Below are 19,421 nucleotides of genomic sequence, written 5' to 3' on the forward strand. Positions count from 1 at the left end.
TGACAGGTTCTTTCTTCTACTGAAGATTGTCTTGTAGAAGACTGCCTTTTAGTAGAAAAATAAAGAATACAGTTTAAGTTACATCAACTTTGAGCTTCTCTGTTCTGAGGTCAGACTATGATTACAAATACAAATTGTTAAGTCGGAGTACTGTTTTTGTTACCAAGGCCTTCTATAGCATTTGTTTTCAAATCATTAAGTGCCTAACAGAAGAGGTCAGAGTAACATTTTCCCACCTGTAAACCAAAAAGACCTTCCCAAAATCGTGTAGAAGGTTGGTACAAAAACTCGGACCAGACTGACTGTAAGTAATAAGAACATCGTGTGGTGATTCTGAAATCCTCCTTAATCTTCATTGTTTTGAGTCCTTGTTAATTTCAGTTAATCTTCAAAAATTTCAGCCTATAGTCTGTCAGTAGTAACTTCAGGGTAGCTTTGAAAATTGGATGAATAGTGAGATACAAGTCAAGAATTTTTTTCCTTTGAAAAAGATGCTCTAGTTCTTCACATAATCCTGCGATGACAAATGAATCATTTTGTTTATTGTGTGCTTGAAGTGCATTTGGATTTCCTAATGAGTTTCATGAGTGTTTTTCTTAAATGGTGAAAGTGGGCTTAGTTGCTAAACTAACAGGTTGAAGATGAGTGAATAGATTTTGGGTTTTGGCAGCAGTGAGTTAGCACTCTGAACTAGCTCATCATGGATTAGGCAGCTGTAAGTACTGATGAACAGGTGGAGTGTGTGTACATGCAACTGAAAACAGTGGGGGAACGATGCCTGTGGCAGCAGTGACTTGAAAACAATTTAAATTGTTCCAGAGTGGCATCATCAGTTGTTTAATGAACTTAATCCAAAATAATCAGAATGAATTTGTGATGGAAAATGTTAGAAATTCTGAAACGGATTTGGTGTTAATCACAACGGTTCACATTACTTCTGACATGTATGTGATTTCTTAATAAACTAATAGGTGAAGTGAGAATTTTAGTATTCATTGCTGACTGTTTCTTACTGTCTGCAGCATGCAGAAGATGAGAACCTAGTACTTTACACTTACGTTGGCCAAAAAGTCATATATCTTTAACTTAGAGGATAAGGTGAGAAAAGAGATTATTATTAATTATTTTTTTAAAAAGTGGAGAGTCTTCACTGAAGACCAGTTCTATTAAATACCTTCCTATATTTAACAGTGCTTTGATAACTTAACTGCTACGTTAGCATAGCACTTGTCTTGCATTAGAAACATACATTTCCTTTTTAATTGAACACTCAGTGTCATCCTTTAATCTGTTGTTTGGCTGATGGAGCGTATGATTGTTTAGTCTTTCCTTTCCTCCCTTTTTTTTTCATGTAGATAAATCAGAAATGTTAATCTATAATAATCTAGAAGTGGTTTAACATGGAATCTGCTTGAGTTCAGACATTATGGAATGCATGTTTATTATTTTGCTAGCTTTGTTACTCTTTTACGTGGGGAGTCTGTGGCATAATCTCTTCTTAATGAGTCAGGAAGAACAACGGTGTAAGGAAAATGCAGACAATTCTCAGGGTAGCTAACTTAACAAAAGAGAAATGTTTTCACTTGCTTTTTTGGTTAAGTTTGACAAGCGTGTGGTGATCTTGGACTGCTCATCTATAGGACTGAATGAAATGGTCTCATTACTGCTGAAAGAAATCCTACTGTCAGCTGTGTTCCTGCTGTACATGTTGTGTTGGCTCTCATGATTGTTGAGTTTGTCTGGCTTGCTAGCTTGGCAGAAGGTTAGCCCAGCCCTTCTTTCCCCTTGCCCCCTGTTGGACCGCTTTCTGTTGGATTAGTAAATTGAATGGGCTAATGAAGCATCCAGTTAATGTCGAAAACAGTGAGGGACAAAGCAGTGAGACCTTCTTTTAGCATAAGCAGACCATTAGCTTGACTCGCTGCTTTATGTAGTCATAGCTTCAGTTCAATATAAATACACCCATAGATGACAGTGGAATTTTTAAAGAGTGGAATAAGTTAGTAAGTGGATTTTAGTTGAGACCTGCTTTTGAATTGGTGAAAGAGTTCAGGTGATGCCTAATTGACAATGGGTGATAAAATTGGCATTTACAGTGTGGTTTGTAGAAGCTAGAAGAGTGATAAAGTTACAACGCAGAGAAGGAAGATAAAATAAAATAATCAAGGTATAAATTTGGGACAAGCATCTGTTTCTGGTTATTTGTTTTGTAAACATTCTACTCTAAACAATAAGAAGGGATAAAATGGATAATGGGTTAGCAGATGCAGCCTATGGAATCTTTTACAAAGGCTTTTAAAATATTTTTTTTAAGTAATAAATTTTCTGCAGACTTTTTTCTGCATACATAATTCACAAAAAAAAGCTTGGTGAATACAGTGTTGCTGCTTTCTTGATACTAATTATAAGGAGGCTTATTTCCGTAAGTAGAGTAATTATGTAGTGAGTTATGTTTGCATTTAAATTGTCACTGTCACTAGCTCAGTCCTGGGAACTGTTGTACACAGTAAGTTCAGGATTTTTTTAATTAGAATTTTATTTTGTCACATTATGAAGTAACTGCATAGCTGTTGAGGATATAATCAATGATTGGGTCTTGGAACTTCATTCATTATTTAAAAAAAATAAATACTGATCAAATATTTCTATTGATGTTTTTGCTTAATACAATTATATGGCAACTAAAGTCTGCACATCACGGATTAATTAGTAGTATATCACAGGGTACTAAAATCCTGTATTAGTGTTGTCCTTTATTTTGAGAAGCTCAGCACTTCAGTGTTGTGAGATAGAAGTGAACTATTGGAGAGGGGCCATATGATCTTATTTCTAAGTTTAAATGTTTTTTTTCTAGAAAGTTAGCAACTCTCTGGCAAGGTAAATGACTAATATTTAGACACAAAGTCTTTGACTTCTAAAAGGCTTCATGTCAATCAGGATTTAAGCAGACCTGTATGCTGTTTGGAGTCAAGTGAGATGGCCATCAGTGCTCTCTTCGTTGGGTTATGAGTTTCTGAACTGACCCAGTGCTATTATGCGTAAACTTTACTTTTGTCAAGGCATTAGCATTGATTTGATCACTTTGCTGTGTGCTTAGGATTCTGTATTTTTTGTTCTTCTGGTTAATAAGTGATGACAAATGTATGAAATGTTCAAGCAGACTTTTCCGGTGTTCAAGGAGTTTTTTTTGAACAGGAAGAATTGAAGCTGGCTATTTTGGCGAACCAAATACAGATTAGTGTGATGTGTTTGTCAATGCATTCTTGGTAACTCTGATGCCACCTCAAGGCTTTAAATTCATCATAGTACATCCTCCAGAGTATACAGAAATGCTCTAAATAGTAAATCTTTTGTAGCGATTAAATACAAAGTTTGAATGTTTGGCATTCTTAAGTTTCAACTGTGTACTACATAAATGAGCTAAAGGAAGTTGGTGGTGGTGGTGTTGAGGGTTGAGTCTGAATTTTTGTTGCTGGTACTCCTACAATATAGAGCCCTGCAGTCAGGTTAAGGTGTTGTTATTTTTGTGGAATATTTTATCTAGCTAGAAAGCAGACAGTTGTCATTCACAAGGGGCTTGCAAGATAACCACATGGAATATACTACAATTACAGAAAACTATGCAGCTTTACTGTTGTGCCAGTAGCCTCAGTTGAGCTAGATGTCCTACTTTCCATTTTATATTTTAAATTAAAGAAGATGTGGTGCTGCGTCCTGAAAGAGTAAGATGTCTTTCAGGTTGTGGAGACATGTTTCTTAGAGAAGTGGATTTTTTTAGAAGGTATTTTTAGTACTTAAGTATTTTTAGTATTTGAAAATAGTTCTGGAGCTTCTTAGGAAACTGTAGAGTTAATAAGTTGGACGTTAAATGGATCATCTTAATCTTTATTACACTACCTGGAGTAGATGGGGTTGGAGATAGGTCTCTTTCTTAAATATTTTGCAACATTTAAGATTCAGCAAACAAAGATTTAAAATGGTTCATGCCAGTGTTTAGATTTCTGTTTGTTAGTTGGTCGGAAATGCAGAAGTGTTGTGTACCAAGGAGTACAGTTCTGCATTATGGCTGGTTGCTGGCCACAGTGAAGTCCTAAGCGCTGCTGAAATAATGCTTGAATACAAGGCATTTTTTTCAGGTTTAGAGGGCGGCTTTGCAGGTTGTTCTCCTAATTTGACTATTTATATTTCTTTGGTTAATGGGTTGTGTCTGTGCCAGGCTGGATATCACTCTTTTCTGTAAAGTCTTACGAAATAACACAGAATAGCAAGGAGCTGAAGCTATGTGACCTCCCAGGCTAGAAATTACTGTGCAAGGAGAAATCATTGATGCAAATTAGTGTTTCTCTTTCCTTCTGGCTTTTTTAGAGACAGAATTTTTCTGTGTATGCTTCCTTTGATGTGGGGACTCCTGGTAAAATGTTTAAACTAAAATACTCTTGAATAGGAGTAAATTTCTTTGAATATTAGCATACAGGGCTGCTGCAGCTGTTTCCCCAGGAGTAAAAAACCATCACGTTTTTCCAAAGGAGTCTGTTCAAATGAGGGTAGTAAACAGTAACTTCAAAGCCTTCAAAAAGTATTTCTGATTCTGAGCAAACAGTGCCTGGTAGAAAACAAGTGGCTCATTAGTCTGCAGACTTCCACCTTTTGGGGGTGCGAAGGGACAGCTCTTTGCAGTGGCAAGTAAAATACTCTCTTTGCAAATTGGTCATGGATGTTTGTGTTGAATGAGTGTTGGCACTTTACTTGTTGCTCTCAGAAAGCAGCATTATTTCCCATAAAGGTATTTGTCATAATATATACTCTATATAATTGTTATGGTTTGAAGTGGGGGGGGGAGGTCCGGGTGGCAGAAGCTGCCCATCACACCGGACTCCCATCCCCCTCGGGGCTTGAGCCAATCGGCGCCTCTGCGAATTGCCCTATTTACGTCGGACAAAGGAACCGGAAAGGTGTGCCGGTGCCCAGGAGCAAGGAGACGGGAGGGGGGCACGGCCCCGGCTCCCGGCCGGGCCGGGCCCGCTCCGTCGAGGATGGCGGCGGCGGAGCCGCTTGGGGAACTCGGGGAGAGCCCCGCTGCCGGGGCGCCCACCGGGCCGAGTTCACCCAGGCAGGACTGAAATCTCAGAGAAACGGCCACACAGATAAGAGGTCAGTGAAGATGGAACGGAACAACGTGTGCCGCGGCTGAGTCCCCCTTGCCAGCAGCCCCTTTGCAAACAAGTCCTCGGTGGAGCAAGCAGAGCCCCACTCGCAACCAGTGGATGACCCACGTCGGGAAGAGATGCCTAAGCCTGAGACTATTGTGAATCATGGGCACAGGTAGAGACGCATTTATGCATTTTACGCATTTTACGCATTCAGAGTCTGTACAGAGACGCATTTAAGGTCGACATGACGACCCACGCCGGAGCACATTTAAAGTTTATTGATGACCCACGCCAGAGCGAGTGGCTGCGGCTCCTTAAAAGCCCAGGACTGGTAAAGCCCGCACTTGGGGCAAAATCCGATGGGGTAAGGATTTGCTCCCCCAGCGGGTAGGATTCACGCTTTCGTCGTGAGTAGGGGATCCACTGGAGCAAGGGACAATGGTGTAAGGACTCCTTTTCCTTTAAGAGAAGCGGCAGTAACAACTTGGAATGAACTGACCTGCGCTCCCCCATTCCCTGCCCCCCTGCGCCGCTGGGGGGAGGAGGTAGAGCCGGAAAGAAGAAGCAAAGGGGGGGGGAGTGGTGTTGTTGTTAAGACCTGGCCTTGTTTTCTTGTTATTCTCTCAAGTAACCGTTTTTGTGTGCTTTTCTCTTTTGTAGGTAGCTGTTAATAAATAGTTTTGCATTAAGAAAAAGCCTCTTTTGCCCGGGACCGTGGTTGTTGGGTGCTCCTCTGTTCCTGTCTCGATCCTCAGCTCTTTTATTACATTTTTCTCTCCTCTCCATTTTACTGGACTGGGAGAGCTGCGTGGGTTTGGTTGCCGGACTCAGCCTAACCCACGACAATAATATAATACTCTCTGACCAGGGTCTTTTAGGTAATCCACATCTAGAGGGTGTGATGTTTAATATCAAATGTGTGTATGTGAAGATGTTTGATGTTATGTGGGATTTGTGATTTAGCAAAATGACACATTTGTGCTATGTTTTCAGTACATTTTGCAAGTTACACTTACCAAAAATACAGAAATTGCAATGCACAGTTCAGTTGCAATACCACTGCGATTCCCATTACCAGTCTCTAATATGCTCACCGTCATGATGCTGGGCATCCCCAGTCACTGGAGAGGAATATGTGGGTTGAAAGCAGCTCAAGCCGTTTGAAATTCAGTTGTTAGTGCATGTGTTGGGCTGAGCCACATATGCATACCCCCATGCTGGTCTGGCTAACTCACATTCGCATTCTTTTGATGGAATTGGGAAGAAAAGTTTACACCACCAGTTGATTCACTCAGCCGACTCGGTTGTTTGTCCAAAGCCAAGGCCACCCTCCAGTCCCCATTGTATTGAGGTAAAGTTAGCCTCTTTGCAACAGCTGTGGTTAGTCACACCCTACATTGTTTCCTGAGCTTCAGGGATGCGTTGCCCTTGCCCATCTCCACCAAACCTTCTGTTATAGGGGTTTATTAGTCAGTCACAGTACTTGAGGGTTTTTCATATCTAAATTTACAGGGTTCTGAGACTTGCTAGAGAAATTTCTAGTTGAGAATATGGGAAGTAATCGGTCTTCATGATTTAATCACGTATGAGGTATAAACAGCTATATCAGTGCAGTCTGTATAGATGAAGCCTTCCTGAATATAACTTCCAATTTTCTGCACGTCATTAAAAAATTAGTTCAAAAACCAAGAATAAGACATTAAATAATGGAATTTACTTAATCAAGGTAAGTTTGTAGCTTGGCTGCATTTATAGTTTGTGAACTTGGTTGCGCTGATTTTTATTTATTTTATTAAATCTGTATCCCCCACATCAGTTATTTTCACCTGCTACTTTTGTTAGCATAACTGGTGATTTTCTCTGGAGATTTAATTCGTGTTAAGATCTGGCAGAATTTCATAGAGAAAGTTGCATCATAGCCACAACCATGTTGAGTTTTGCTTGTTCTAGAATGTTCCAAGGGCTCTTTGCATGCTCTTCTCCACCCTGCTTCCACTTCTGGAATCCTGCTATGCATCCAGAACTTGCTTCTGGATGTGCAGTTGGTCTAGGGCTCATGTTAACTGTTGAGTATGCCTAATGCTTTTTTTGTGCTTGGATTTTTGCTGTGTCTTGTCATCACATGGTCATTGTTCTGTGACTGGGACTTGTATTGAGGTTCTAGGAGCACCTTGCCTTCTAGACAAATGGGGGAGGCAAAGACGGCAGAAAAAATCTAGTGAAATAGATATTTTAAGGTCATTGCTAGAAAGTGACACTGCTCAGCATCATGACTGTGATTCCAATGACCTATTCAAATGGACAGTTTGAAGGTGGACAATAAGATGGTTAAAGATCTGGGTCTCTAAAACCTCTTTCCACCATGTCCTAATGAGTAGGAAAACGCTTTGCACAGGTGCTTCATATCTGACGGAGCTGACAGGAAGGACGATTGCTTCTATTCTGGGTAGAGTCTTTTCCTTCAAGGATACCTTTCACAGCCAAGAGGCTTTGCCTAGCGGGAACAGTTTCCAAAGTCCATGTGCACACACAGAGACTCAGGCCTCTATGCCCATTGACATGTAGTTGATATCTAGCCCTGTGTACTTTCAGGACGCCAGACAGTAGGGATTGTGTTCTGTTACTCCATGCACTGATGTCTACAGTAGTTTATCTGTCTGTTGTTACTCTTCTGTACCTGCCATCCTGGCTCTGAACAGTACAGAACTGGCCAAGAACATGCTTAGTAGGATCTGAGCTTTCTAAACCGTGTAGTATACATCACATATAGTTTAATCATACAGGAAATTGGAAGCTTGTAAATTTCAATCTGTTTTGTATTCAGTGACACACCTTTTTATTATGTTGTTGAACACTATCTTTTTTTTTCAGTCTGGAGAAGGTAGATAAAACTGGAAACTAATTTTTATGGTGGGTGAGGAAGTGCTGATTCTTTTGAGATCCTAGTAAGAAAGACAAACACTTGCAAGGCAGATCACTATTAATAAAAAAGGGTGATAGCAAGGTATGAAATCATGTGTCCTTTCTGTTAGTGGCAATCCTGAGATGATAGGGCTTTGGATGGATCTCTGGTCAGAGCATGGCACACTGCAGATCTTGTCTGCTCCAAGTTCACTAGTGCTCTTGTGGGGTTTTGCTCACAGTACAGCTTCATCAGTCACTGATAGCAGTCGAGTCTAGAGTGTGGGCTTTGAAGTGTCCCTTGGACAACATGCTCTAATGTCCTTATCTCATTAATGAAGCTGCAGTTCCTGAGCAGATGCATGTAATATTTCAAGTGGAAAAGACAACATACTGTACATATACTTGAGATTAAAAACAGCTTGATTAATTGTACATTGATTATGTGTACATTCGTTAATTTTACTATTGATTAGACACAGCATGATTCAGTAGCAATCATGCAGTATCTGTGATGCGGAGGCTTATACCTGGTTGTGGGTCACTAACTGCTTGTACAATAATAGTCTTACAGGTTGATCACTACAAACAAATCAAAAGGTCTTTGTAGTACTTGATTTGGAATGAAAGACGTGCAGTTTTACAGGGGCTGATGGAGTGGGTTCAAAGCGACTGAGCTGTTCGGATGGATGGGAAGATTCAGAAGAAAGTGATAGGTATGGGTTAAGAGGCAAATATTGGACAGCTTGCAGACTCAGTGCTTCCAGTCGTCTTTTTACGTTTCCAGTTGTGCCTGGCTCTACTAACCTGCAGTTTGCCACTGAGACTTCTTGTGTGGTAGGGCAAGTTCTTTTTGAGAGTAGAGTGCCTGAACCCAGATGCATTCTTGTGTCTCAGATTTCTGAAGGAACTTCTCAAACAATCAGCATTTCTCTTTAATTACCTCAACTTACTTTTCATTGTTTTTTTAAACATTTTTTTTTTTTTTCACTTCCACTGTTCTCAACGGTGTTTTTTTTTTTTTTTATACCACCTTTGTATTTTGCACTTGCAGGTCAGTTGAGTAACTGCATGTAACATTTACGAGACTTAATATTAGCTAATTAGCCAAAACATTTTGGCAACAAGTTTGTCTAAAGATAGTTTTTGCTATGAGAATGTTCTAAATTTTTAGACCACTCTCAGCGAATGTAGGTCCTGCCATTTGCTTTCTCTGAGGAAGTAGAGCTAAAATTTCCCCTTAAATAAAATGATTGTAAAAGTCAGTGCACCCTGCTAACTGATAATGGACTGTTCTTGCTAAGCTGAGAAACAGAACGGTAGAAATAAGTTGTTGATACTTGATATCGGTCAGGGTAGAAAGGGTAGGCAGAGTTTTGTAGTGTATGAGGAAGAAGAAACAGTAACACATTACTGTTAGATAGATATTTTTTTTTTTCTTTAGAGAAAACAGAAGGGAACTCTGAATTTCTCATAGTGTAAGCCTTCCAGATTAATTTGCATCAATTTTGATAAACATACTTTGGTCACAGTTCCGTGGTCATGTGATTGATGCATGTTTCTTGGTCTAGAAATAGTGGTGTGTACATAAGAAGTGGTCCAAGAAAAGTCCTTCATGAGGCAGCTGTTTATTTTTGTTAGTTAGTATCCTGTTTCTTTGTTCCTTGGTAGTAAGCAGTAAGCAGGGAATGAGAAGCTGTAGTCGTAGCTCCAGAAGCTTCAGCGATTATGTACATGCTGCCTGTCTGGTACAGCAGCATAGGCCAGTATTGTTTCTTAGCCCAATTATCCATATAAAAACTTGACCTGCAACAAAGTACTGAAGTATTTTAAGGTGTCAGCTGATAGATGCTTGAAAATTAGTTGTAGTATAGGATGGGAAGACATCTCACTTTGTGGGTTGACTCCTTTAATATAGAACACTGTGGTTTTGGGGATTGCTTCTGTTGAATATGCTAAAAGCTGTTGCAGAAGCCTGGATCTCCAGTGTGTGGATCTGGGCAGCAGTGCAAAGAACTGTAGAGCGCTTGCTGACAGTACTGAATAATCTTTCTCTTGCTTTGTGGAAGTAATGCATAGTAAAGGCAAAATTATTTGCTTGAATATAGTTACTGTGTTTCAGCAGATAGCAAGCACTTTTTCCAACTCTTTTTTTTTTTTTTTTTTGACCTAAATCTGTTGGTGTAACCCACTCTGTATTTTGGGAGGTAGGGGTGAAGGGAAAAGTGATCAGTGTCACACTGGCTAAGCAATTGAATTTAATTGGTGGCAAAGTGTTAGATATTTGAAACTGTTCTTTTCTGAACTGCAAGTATAGTTTAATCTACACATATTGTAGAAATTTTTGAGAAATTAGGTGAGGATCCATCCAAAATTGTCTTATGTGTTTTTGCTCTAGAGAAAGGAGCTGGCTATTAAAAGGCCTTCTGAGCCTTTATTTTTCTAATTCTAGACCATATTTTCTCTGTAGATTTTTTTCACTGCATACAGTATGGTATTCTTAAGTGGGAGATGATATGCATGAAACACATTCAAAATCAATGCCTTTTTGAGTCTTTCACAAAAAAGTTGTCAAAATAGGCTTTGTTGTAGCACAGTTCTGTGCTGTTGAAGATTTATTTGGAAAAGGCTGATCTCTGAGACTACTTAAACGTTTTTTGTTTAAGGATATTCAGCTTTGTAAAATATCCTTAAAAAGCTTGTTATTAGACTTTCTGAAGTCCTACTTGATAGTATTAGGGAAATGATCAGTCAGATATCCTTTTTTTGGTTTTGTTATTTGTGTTTAGCAGCCCTGTCAGTTGGTAGAGGGAAAATGATTTTTTTCAGCACTAAAAATTTATGGTGGCTGTCCGTTCGTTTCTGCCTGCTCTTACTGGGAAAGTTTAGTTGCTTGGCATTTTTGTTGAGAATGTGGACTCATCTTGGTCAAATTCATGTTTGTGGGTTTATATTGAAACAGTACTTAGGCTTAATGGTTTTCAGCCCTGAACTAGTGTTTGGTAGCTAATACCATGAATGTGATATCTGTTTTCAGTAAAAATCAAAAGCTAGTACTTAGGCGGGGAAATCTTAAAGAAAAGGACATGAGCTGGTAATTTGGTAGGGTGTTTTATCAAAGAGGGGAGACTGACAAAATTCTGGGTGAATGTTTGTTTAAAAAAGTGTGTGGTCAAAGAAAACTGAAACAGAAGTAAAGTTAAAATCCAAAGAAAATTAAATATAACCATTTAAAGAATGAAAAGTCATCTTCAGTGGCAATTTCCTGAGAATTGAAGTGATTTATCTTAATATTGGTTTGTATGTGTAGGCTTAACAGCAGCTGTAACTGAGTGTATTCTTAATTGCAGAATAGGTGAATTTGAATGAAACGTTCTTCCAGGGACTGAACTTGTGAGCATCAGGTGCTTCATGGATGCTGGTAAACGTGGTGGTACGCTTAACCAAAGGCTGTCTGTCGTCATGGAAGACCGAGTGGTCATGATGATGTATCACTTCCATGAAGAAGTTTTAGGGAAATGAATGAGTTTTAGTATTTTGTAAGGCTTAGGGTCACAATGTCTGTATTCTTCCTAACTGAAATACCAGCCATTCTGTTGCTATTGTGGTCAGCTTAAGTTGCTTTAATAATAATTCTCTTTTGTAGAGGGAGTCTTATGATGCTGTGTTCTGTGAGAAGCCATAAAGTGTGAAATCAATGTTTGTACCTCTGATCCAGAATAGTGTGACCTTGTTAGTGTAAGGGCTTGTTAGCATTGGGGTTTATAAAAAGACCCCTTGTTAGGAACAGAATTGTACTCATGATTTTGTTTTTCTTCTGACGTTGAAACTAATAGTTCTTTTAAAATACTTTAAATATATGTATGCTGAGAAAGTAAAATCTGTTATTTCGTTTAACCATGGCTGAAATATTTTTGGACTCAATTTCTTGTTTAATTTGAAACATGTAAAGGTATGTGGAAATGATGACTTGCTAGATAATTTATGTAAATGTATATATTTGTAGCGTATAGTAATGTGTATTCACTATAATTTTTACAGAAGACTTACATCAGTATATATACTTAAGGCTTCGATAAGTACTTAACCAATGCTAAAGTGTATTTAAGTCACATGTTTTGTAATAGTCCAAAAACTTGGCCATATACTTTCCAATTGTGGTCTTCGCATAAATGCATCATTAAAAGGATAGTAAAAAGAAAACAAAGCTCTTTTAGTGGAATGTAATACGGGAACTGGAGTGGAGGTGTAGCAGCATAGCTGAGCTTTCATTCTTGGTCCTTGCTGAGCTGCTTTGGCAGCCCGGTCGCTCAGTCCCACTGGATTCAGGGTACAGAAAGCTGAGTGGGGTCCAGGGGGTTCCTCCTCTTTGGAGACCAGTAAACACATTAAGGTACAGTTCTTTTGTCTGCCATCTCCCCTGCCTAGGAGCTCAAACCTACACTCCATATCACCTTGTTTCTTATCTTAATCTCTAGACCTGCTTTCTTAAAATTACAGTGAATGAGCAAGTCTTGTTGGTTCACTGTTTCACTAGGAACTACATGGTAAGTGTGGAGAGTTTCCAAAGGTTTCTCTTGAAAGTGAAAGCATATTCCAACTGTAGCACTTTCAACTTTGTTCATTGTTCCCTTGGGCCCCTGGGATGAAGTCTTTGTGGAGTCTATTTAGGTAAGCAGCTAGAAGAACAAATATCAAGTTGAATTTGTCTCAGCTATTGTATTTGAGTAATGGCAAACCGCGTGCAGTATAGAAAATGAAGATTGTCATACCTTTTTCAGGGCATAAAAATGCTGGAATCTTTTTAATGTATTGTCATCTTGAAGTGCTTGATATTCTAACTCTCAGCATCCCTAGAGGAGATTAAAAAAATAGGTATTGTCTTGTATAAAAGCGTAAAAATGCCTATTCATATTCTGTGCAAGTATAATGGGAAAACCATTTCTGTGGTCTGCATGTTTGCATGTCAGGTGTCTTCCAGTTAATGGAGAGGGGATGTGTGTGCAGCAAGATGCATGAGATATTAATTGTGAGTGCAGTAAGACATTGAGGAGGAAGATAGAATATCGCTTAAGCTTCTCATTTAGTAAGCAAGAATTCAGAAACTCTAAAGCTTCATTAAATATCAAAGCAGTGCTGAGCTGTGTGATCAATGCTGCTATTGCTCTGTTCTGCCGATAACAAAATTTTAACTTCCTAAAATTACAGGAAAACATTACTTTTTATAGCATTGACTTGAAGCTTTTGTATTGTAGTCAAGTTTAATGACTTCACTTGCATCTGTGCTCATTTGAGGTTTTCTTAATGTTTTTTCTTCTTTCTTTGTGTACAAGAAAATGTAAATAGGCCTGCTTAGACTGCCTTCATTAATAAGTAGAAAGTGGGGGCAGGGAATGAAATTTATGTGGAGTGATTACTTTCTGACCAGGTATTGATGATAGTGAGCTAAGGGATTATGAACATGTTTAACTGTTGAGATCTTTGTCATCACTTAACACATCATTACAGAAATTAGTCTTCAGTTGCATGTCCAGTGTTTTCTTTTACTATTGCAGATGGCACTGCATGAAAAATAAGGCGAATTGTAGATTATTTTTTTCTTTTTTAAAGTGCAAATAGTTATCAAAAATTATCTCTTAATGGCATTAAAACTGCATTACTCTGGTGTATGTTTGAAATGAAATGTTAATGTTCCCTTCAGACTTTGGTTTTGTTTCTTAGGTTGCACATCTTCAAAAAATCCCTGATGGTGACAATGAGACAATGATTCCGGTACTGTCTTCAAAAAAAGCAAGTGAATTGCCAGTTGATGAAGTTGCAAGCATTCTGCAAGTGAGTGATTTTTGCATCTCTAAGAGTGCAGTGCTGTTTCCCAACACTGAGTTTAGTATTTCTTAAGGACAGATCTTGTCATAAAAAGTCTATGTGTTCTCATGCAGCTCTATATTAACTATTGTCTGCTTCTGAAAGCATGTTGATTTTTAAATTGATACTTGAAATGCTCTAATCTCTAACATTTAAAAAAAAAAAGGGGTTTTGGAGAAGGGACGAGATTCAACTTGAAAGTGGTCAGATTTTTGTATGCTTTGAAGATTGCTTTTTGTTAATAAAACTCCTTGAGTGAATATTCCTATAAAACTCTCTTCTGTTTTTCATAGCTATTGCTTCCATTTCTCTAAGGAATCCTTAATGTCCTTAATTTATTTTGGTAGCTTCCATTTCAAGTCAAGGAACAGGAAAGCTACTCATTGACAGATTTATGAACCATTGGATTTGGGTTCATTTTTGTGATAGATGGTCTTTTTTCATTTTCTGTATGGTTGACTGCTCGAGGAGTACACCATGATAAACGTTGGTCGCTGATGACTCAACACTTTGAAGCTATGCTGTGTCATTTGGCTGAGTAGCTGAACTCCTGACATAATCCTCAAGAGTCTGAACAGTGCCCACAGCTTGGCTTGCTGAAGAGTTTTGTGCGGGGAAGATCAACAGTCATTGAGATGTGAAACAGCATCCGCTTCTGTAGCTCTGTGAATTCTTTGTTGAAGTATTCTTAAGTACTGCCAAATTGAGTTTTAAAATAGTGGTTAGTTAACTTATTGTCATACAAACATTACCACCAAGCTTATCTTTCTGATGTCGGCCAAATTTTTATAATCTAAGGCTGTATATTTTGGTGTTGGAATTTGTTTTGAAGTCCAGCCTATCAGTGTAGCTGCTGACTGTTATTCTTCGTGTATTTTCATAGGCTAATCTTCAGAATGGCTTAAAAAACTGTGAAGTTTGTCATAGACGGGCGTTCCATGGATGGAATGAATTTGATATTAGTGAAGATGAACCACTGTGGAAAAAATATATTTCCCAGGTTAAGATTTTCGTCCTTTCTGCTTTTTGGTTTTAATGCTTGTCAGTAGTTGCGCTCTTCACTTAGCTTTCGTGTATGTGAATGTATTCTAATAAAAGTGACAAAACTCTGATAGAATAGGAAATTGCAGCTTCTATAGTTCATGTGTAATTTACCTACTGAAAAACCTTTTATTTAGGTGCATGCCAATGTTCTAATTACATGATTTGTTTTTGGATGTATGTTCATAACTAGCCAAAGGGTGCCATTCAGGTCTAGCTTAAGATCTGGAGAAGCAGAATCAAGTTCCCTGTAGGCAAAGACCTGATCATGAATCACACTAACATCAGACTCTGTTAAACATTTAAATGGAACATGAAGTATGAGTAACTTGATAGACAAAGGAAACTTTAAAAAGCAAAACTGCCTTTGAACTGAGGGTGGGGGTGGGGCCAGTCTTGATTCTGGTGTTAAGCAGAACTGGCAGAAGTGAAGTGTGAATTTCTTTCCTGTCGGTGTGATTTATTATGTATATCTGTGTGCCTGTTCAGCTTCTCAAAATGTTGTGGAAGTGTTGCTGTTTTGTTCTACCCTCCCCCTTCACGCAGCTACACAAGCTATTTACAGCAACTTTTCACACAGAAGGTTTTTCTGATGATTTTGTAATGTTAAACATTTTGGTCAGTTTCCTGCACCTTGTCTGAACAGCAGTGCGGTTAAGTTCTAGATTAAACCCTGAAGTAATAGAAGGTTAATTCTAGAGAAACTCTTGGAAGAGACTAAAAAGATATTCAGCACTCTGCTGATGATAGCAGTGGGAATGTCATTGCATACTAGCCATCCTCTGGCATTAATGCTTTTTTCCTCCATGTGTAGCATCAAATTAGTCAGATGCCTCAGAATGCTTCTAAAGCAGGCTAAGGCTAACCAAGTCTTTTAGGTAGGATTCATTAAGATACATATTTGCTTTGAATGTGCTTATGATGTGTGCTTTCAGAATGTTCTTCACTTTAATTGTAGAAATGTTCTTTTTGGTAACATTTCTTAAAAAAACGACTATGTGTGAGCAACCAGCTGTCATGTAGAAGCAAGATCCTTTGTTATTTTAAGCTTAGAAATCTGAAGGAAACATATGATCTCAAAGCAAAACTTGCACCTTGTAAAACAAGAAATCATTAATTGAAATTAAGAAATATATTGCTATCTTGATAGTGACGAGTTGCTGGGAATGGGCTCAGCCTGTTACCTCAAAGGCATTTTTAATATATTTCAAGCTTCTTTATGTGTGTTTTAAATACAGTACATTGTTCTTTCTGTCTTTAAAATGTGAATCAAGAAATGTAAGAAGCAGTTTTTTCCTGTTACATATTGAGTATGCTCCATTCAAGGTCTTTGATATTTAAAAAAAGAAATCTCAAGTAAAATCCGAACTGTACAAAGTCAGATTTTGTTTGCACTGGTAGGTTAGAAATATTTTAATTATAGAATAATATGTTTCAAAAGTAAATCAGATGTGCTTTGAGGGGTAGATGAAATTGTCTTTCTGTTAAGAGTGTTGCTGAATTACTGTTCTGTTTCATTTCAGTTTAAAAATCCCCTTATTATGCTTCTCCTGGCATCTGCAGTCATCAGTGTTTTAATGCATCAGTTTGATGATGCCGTCAGTATCACTGTGGTAAGGAACTAAAATTTTATCTTCTTTGAGAGTGCTTCAGAATGTATGACCACGTGTACTTTCAACATCACATGAATGCCAATGTGAGATGGGATCACCTGATTCAAATTAATGAATATGATTTATATGCTGTCACTGAATCTGTTAAGTTTGTGACTGGATTTGTTGTTTTTCTTTCTGATTGACAGCAGTAGTACATATCAAAATACATCAATGAGTAGTTATCTGGCTGCATCTTACGTCTTTGCTCTTCCATTGGTTGAAATGCCTGTCTTTAGGCATTTGTTCAGAGGACCAATTTTTGGTGTCTTCCATGCAATTTTTTTCATAAATTATGCTTTAATTTTGAATTGAATAAGCCTTCTGTGAATTTACTTGAAAGATGTAATCTTTTATAAGATGAAATAGAACTGTAACCTGAACTCTCTAGAAATAGCAAAAGGAAAATAGAAGCTGAAATAATGAATTTTTGTAGACGTTTGCAGTTAAATAGGGTGCTAAACTAGTGAGCAAATATAGTACTGCTAAACATTTGTCATTACAAATGACAGAAGAAAATTATAATCCCTTTGACCTTTTTGAGGTGATAGGTGATAACTGAAAATCAGGATTTCTGTATAATCAGAGGCAAGTTCTAGCTGTTTTTTTTGCCTTGGCTGATCTCTGCACTCTCTATGTTGAGTTTTACTTTTGTAATTAAGTCAAAGTAACTGACGGATTGCTTGTAGAACCCCTCTACTTCTCTAGAAAGAATAGTTTTCTTTGGAAGATGAACTGTATGACTTTTTTAAGAAAAACATGCAGTTTTGAATTTGAGTATAGTGTTTGTAATCGTCTGTTGTGTTCATAAGTTGAATGTAGGTAAATTATTGTACTATTAAATGTATTTAATTGTTGTGGCTGAAAGTTGAATTATTTCATGTTTTTCCCTTAGTTAGTGCTCCTAAGTCTACTTCTTAACGCTCTTGAGCAAGGCATTGAGAGAAGAACAGGGCAGTTGGTGTAAGGGAGTGTTAATTTCTGCATTCTATGCTACACCTGAGAAGGTATCTGTGACAGCCTCCTGAACATTGGTAGAGGTGTCTTATAATATGGAGAAAAAGTGTGGTTGGGTTAAAGTTCATCAGTTGTGTTTTTGTGTAACTTCTGACTAACCTACCATTTAGTCTTGTTATTAATGTCCACTTTTTCACCTAGTGAATATTTGTTTTTCTTCATTTTCAGTGATAGTAAATTTTTTCTGTGACTATATATTTGTGCTCAGAGCCTTAGCAACAAAACAAATTTGCTGCTGAAGATGAATGACGTATATTTCTTTCGGTGGCAATGCTGGATTGAGCAGCTCTTGTCAACTTTTTAGCTCTACTGATTCAAATGTATTGTAAAGCTTTTTGATCTGGGCTCAGAACTGATGAAAGTTTAAAAAAAAAATTAAAAATTACGTGCCTTTTTCCATTTTGAGGATACTGGCTTCTTGATGCAAGTCATTGCATGTAGACACAAGCTGAGAGACTGACGTGAGGTGAGGAATGCAAAGCTGTGTCAGGTGACATGAACTGTAGAAGATAATATTGCCTCCAAAAGAAACACGTGTGTAGCTGTGGTGAAAATATTCCATGGAAAGATGGCATATATGTGGTTATTTACTAATATTCAGTTGGTGAGGCTCATGTCTGTATCACAGACAAGACAAATTTACTGAATTTATCCTTGTTAAGAGTTCTTCAAGAAAGTTTTTCTTTTGCGAAATGGTAGTATCTTAGTTATTTTTTTACTAGTCACAATATGTACTTTAAATGCTTAATTAATGGATGTTGTGTTATGGTTCTCTAAGAAATCAGAGTCACAATTTGAGTAATGAATTCAGTGAATGTAACAAAACTCAATTTGAGAGAATACTGAAGGGGAAGATGATCCTTTATCATCTTTGTTATTTCTTGTAATAGATTTCATTCATTCGCTCACTTTCACATCATGTGCTTACAAGCCCCATGTTGTTTCTGTGAAAGTGTTGTGACCATAATTGTGTGTGATACGGGGAACTATGAAGGCTTGCTATTAAGGCCTTATTACTTATCTTGGATTTTTCTTAATGAGCCATTTTTTTAACTTTTTTTGAGATCTCTGGGATCTTCTTGGCTGTTTGGGATGTCCTGTCTCACTCCTTGGGAGTCTTGGGCAGAGTTCCTGAGTCTCATCCTCATCTTGTTCGCCTTGCTGGGATATTTTATGACTCCAGAGCTGTTCTTCAGCTTACTATCTTATGTCTAGTCTTCAGTTTATTCTTAGTCTTTCTGTTATGTGGTTATTTGAATGAAGCCACATCTGTGATGCTTTGTAGCAGTTAACACGTCACTCCTTTAACCTTTGTTCTGTTCACAGAGAACGCCACTCATGCTTCACTGAGACCAATTCTTCTATTGCTGTCTCTTGCTCAACCCTGAGCAGACGAAGTCTTTCTTTGAAATTGCTATCTAGTTATTAATCTTATTTTTAGTAAAATCAGGTGGTTGAGTTCTTGGACGTCACTAGAGCAGATGTAAATAGATAAAGATATCACTTTTATAACAGACCCAAAGGATACCAAGTGATTTTGAGCATGAGAAAGTTTGTTTCCAAATCATATTGTTAATGCGTAGTAGCAACTGTGGCTGAGCAAAACCAAATATTGTCACTTACTTTCATGGCCATTTGGAATTCTTTATCTTGCTCGCTTTTGTTTTCTTGCAGGCAATAGTCATTGTTGTTACAGTTGCCTTCGTTCAGGTAAGACAGCTGTTGTCCAAATAAGATTATTGCTTTTATGGGAACTCTTCGATTTATAAGACTGAAGTAGTTGTCTTTGATGCGT

At 37.9% G+C, this 19,421-nt stretch overlaps 1 protein-coding gene across 3 annotated transcripts in view; it reads left to right on the plus strand.

Annotated features, from left to right (window-relative positions):
- The window catches only part of ATP2C1 (ATPase secretory pathway Ca2+ transporting 1), a 68,645-nt gene that overhangs the window by 21,001 nt on the left and 28,223 nt on the right, over positions 1 to 19,421 (plus strand). For all 3 annotated transcript variants that reach the window (XM_086614428.1, XM_086614430.1, XM_086614429.1), the window contains exons 2-5: positions 13,773 to 13,883; positions 14,800 to 14,916; positions 16,481 to 16,570; positions 19,301 to 19,336. In XM_086614428.1, the coding sequence (XP_086470554.1) occupies positions 13,773 to 13,883; positions 14,800 to 14,916; positions 16,481 to 16,570; positions 19,301 to 19,336 (354 nt within the window). The remainder of the gene's footprint in view (positions 1 to 13,772; positions 13,884 to 14,799; positions 14,917 to 16,480; positions 16,571 to 19,300; positions 19,337 to 19,421) is intronic.

Source organism: Tauraco erythrolophus, chromosome 7 (genome assembly GCF_009769465.1).
Source record: "Tauraco erythrolophus isolate bTauEry1 chromosome 7, bTauEry1.pri, whole genome shotgun sequence".
Taxonomy (NCBI): Eukaryota; Metazoa; Chordata; class Aves; order Musophagiformes; family Musophagidae; genus Tauraco; species Tauraco erythrolophus.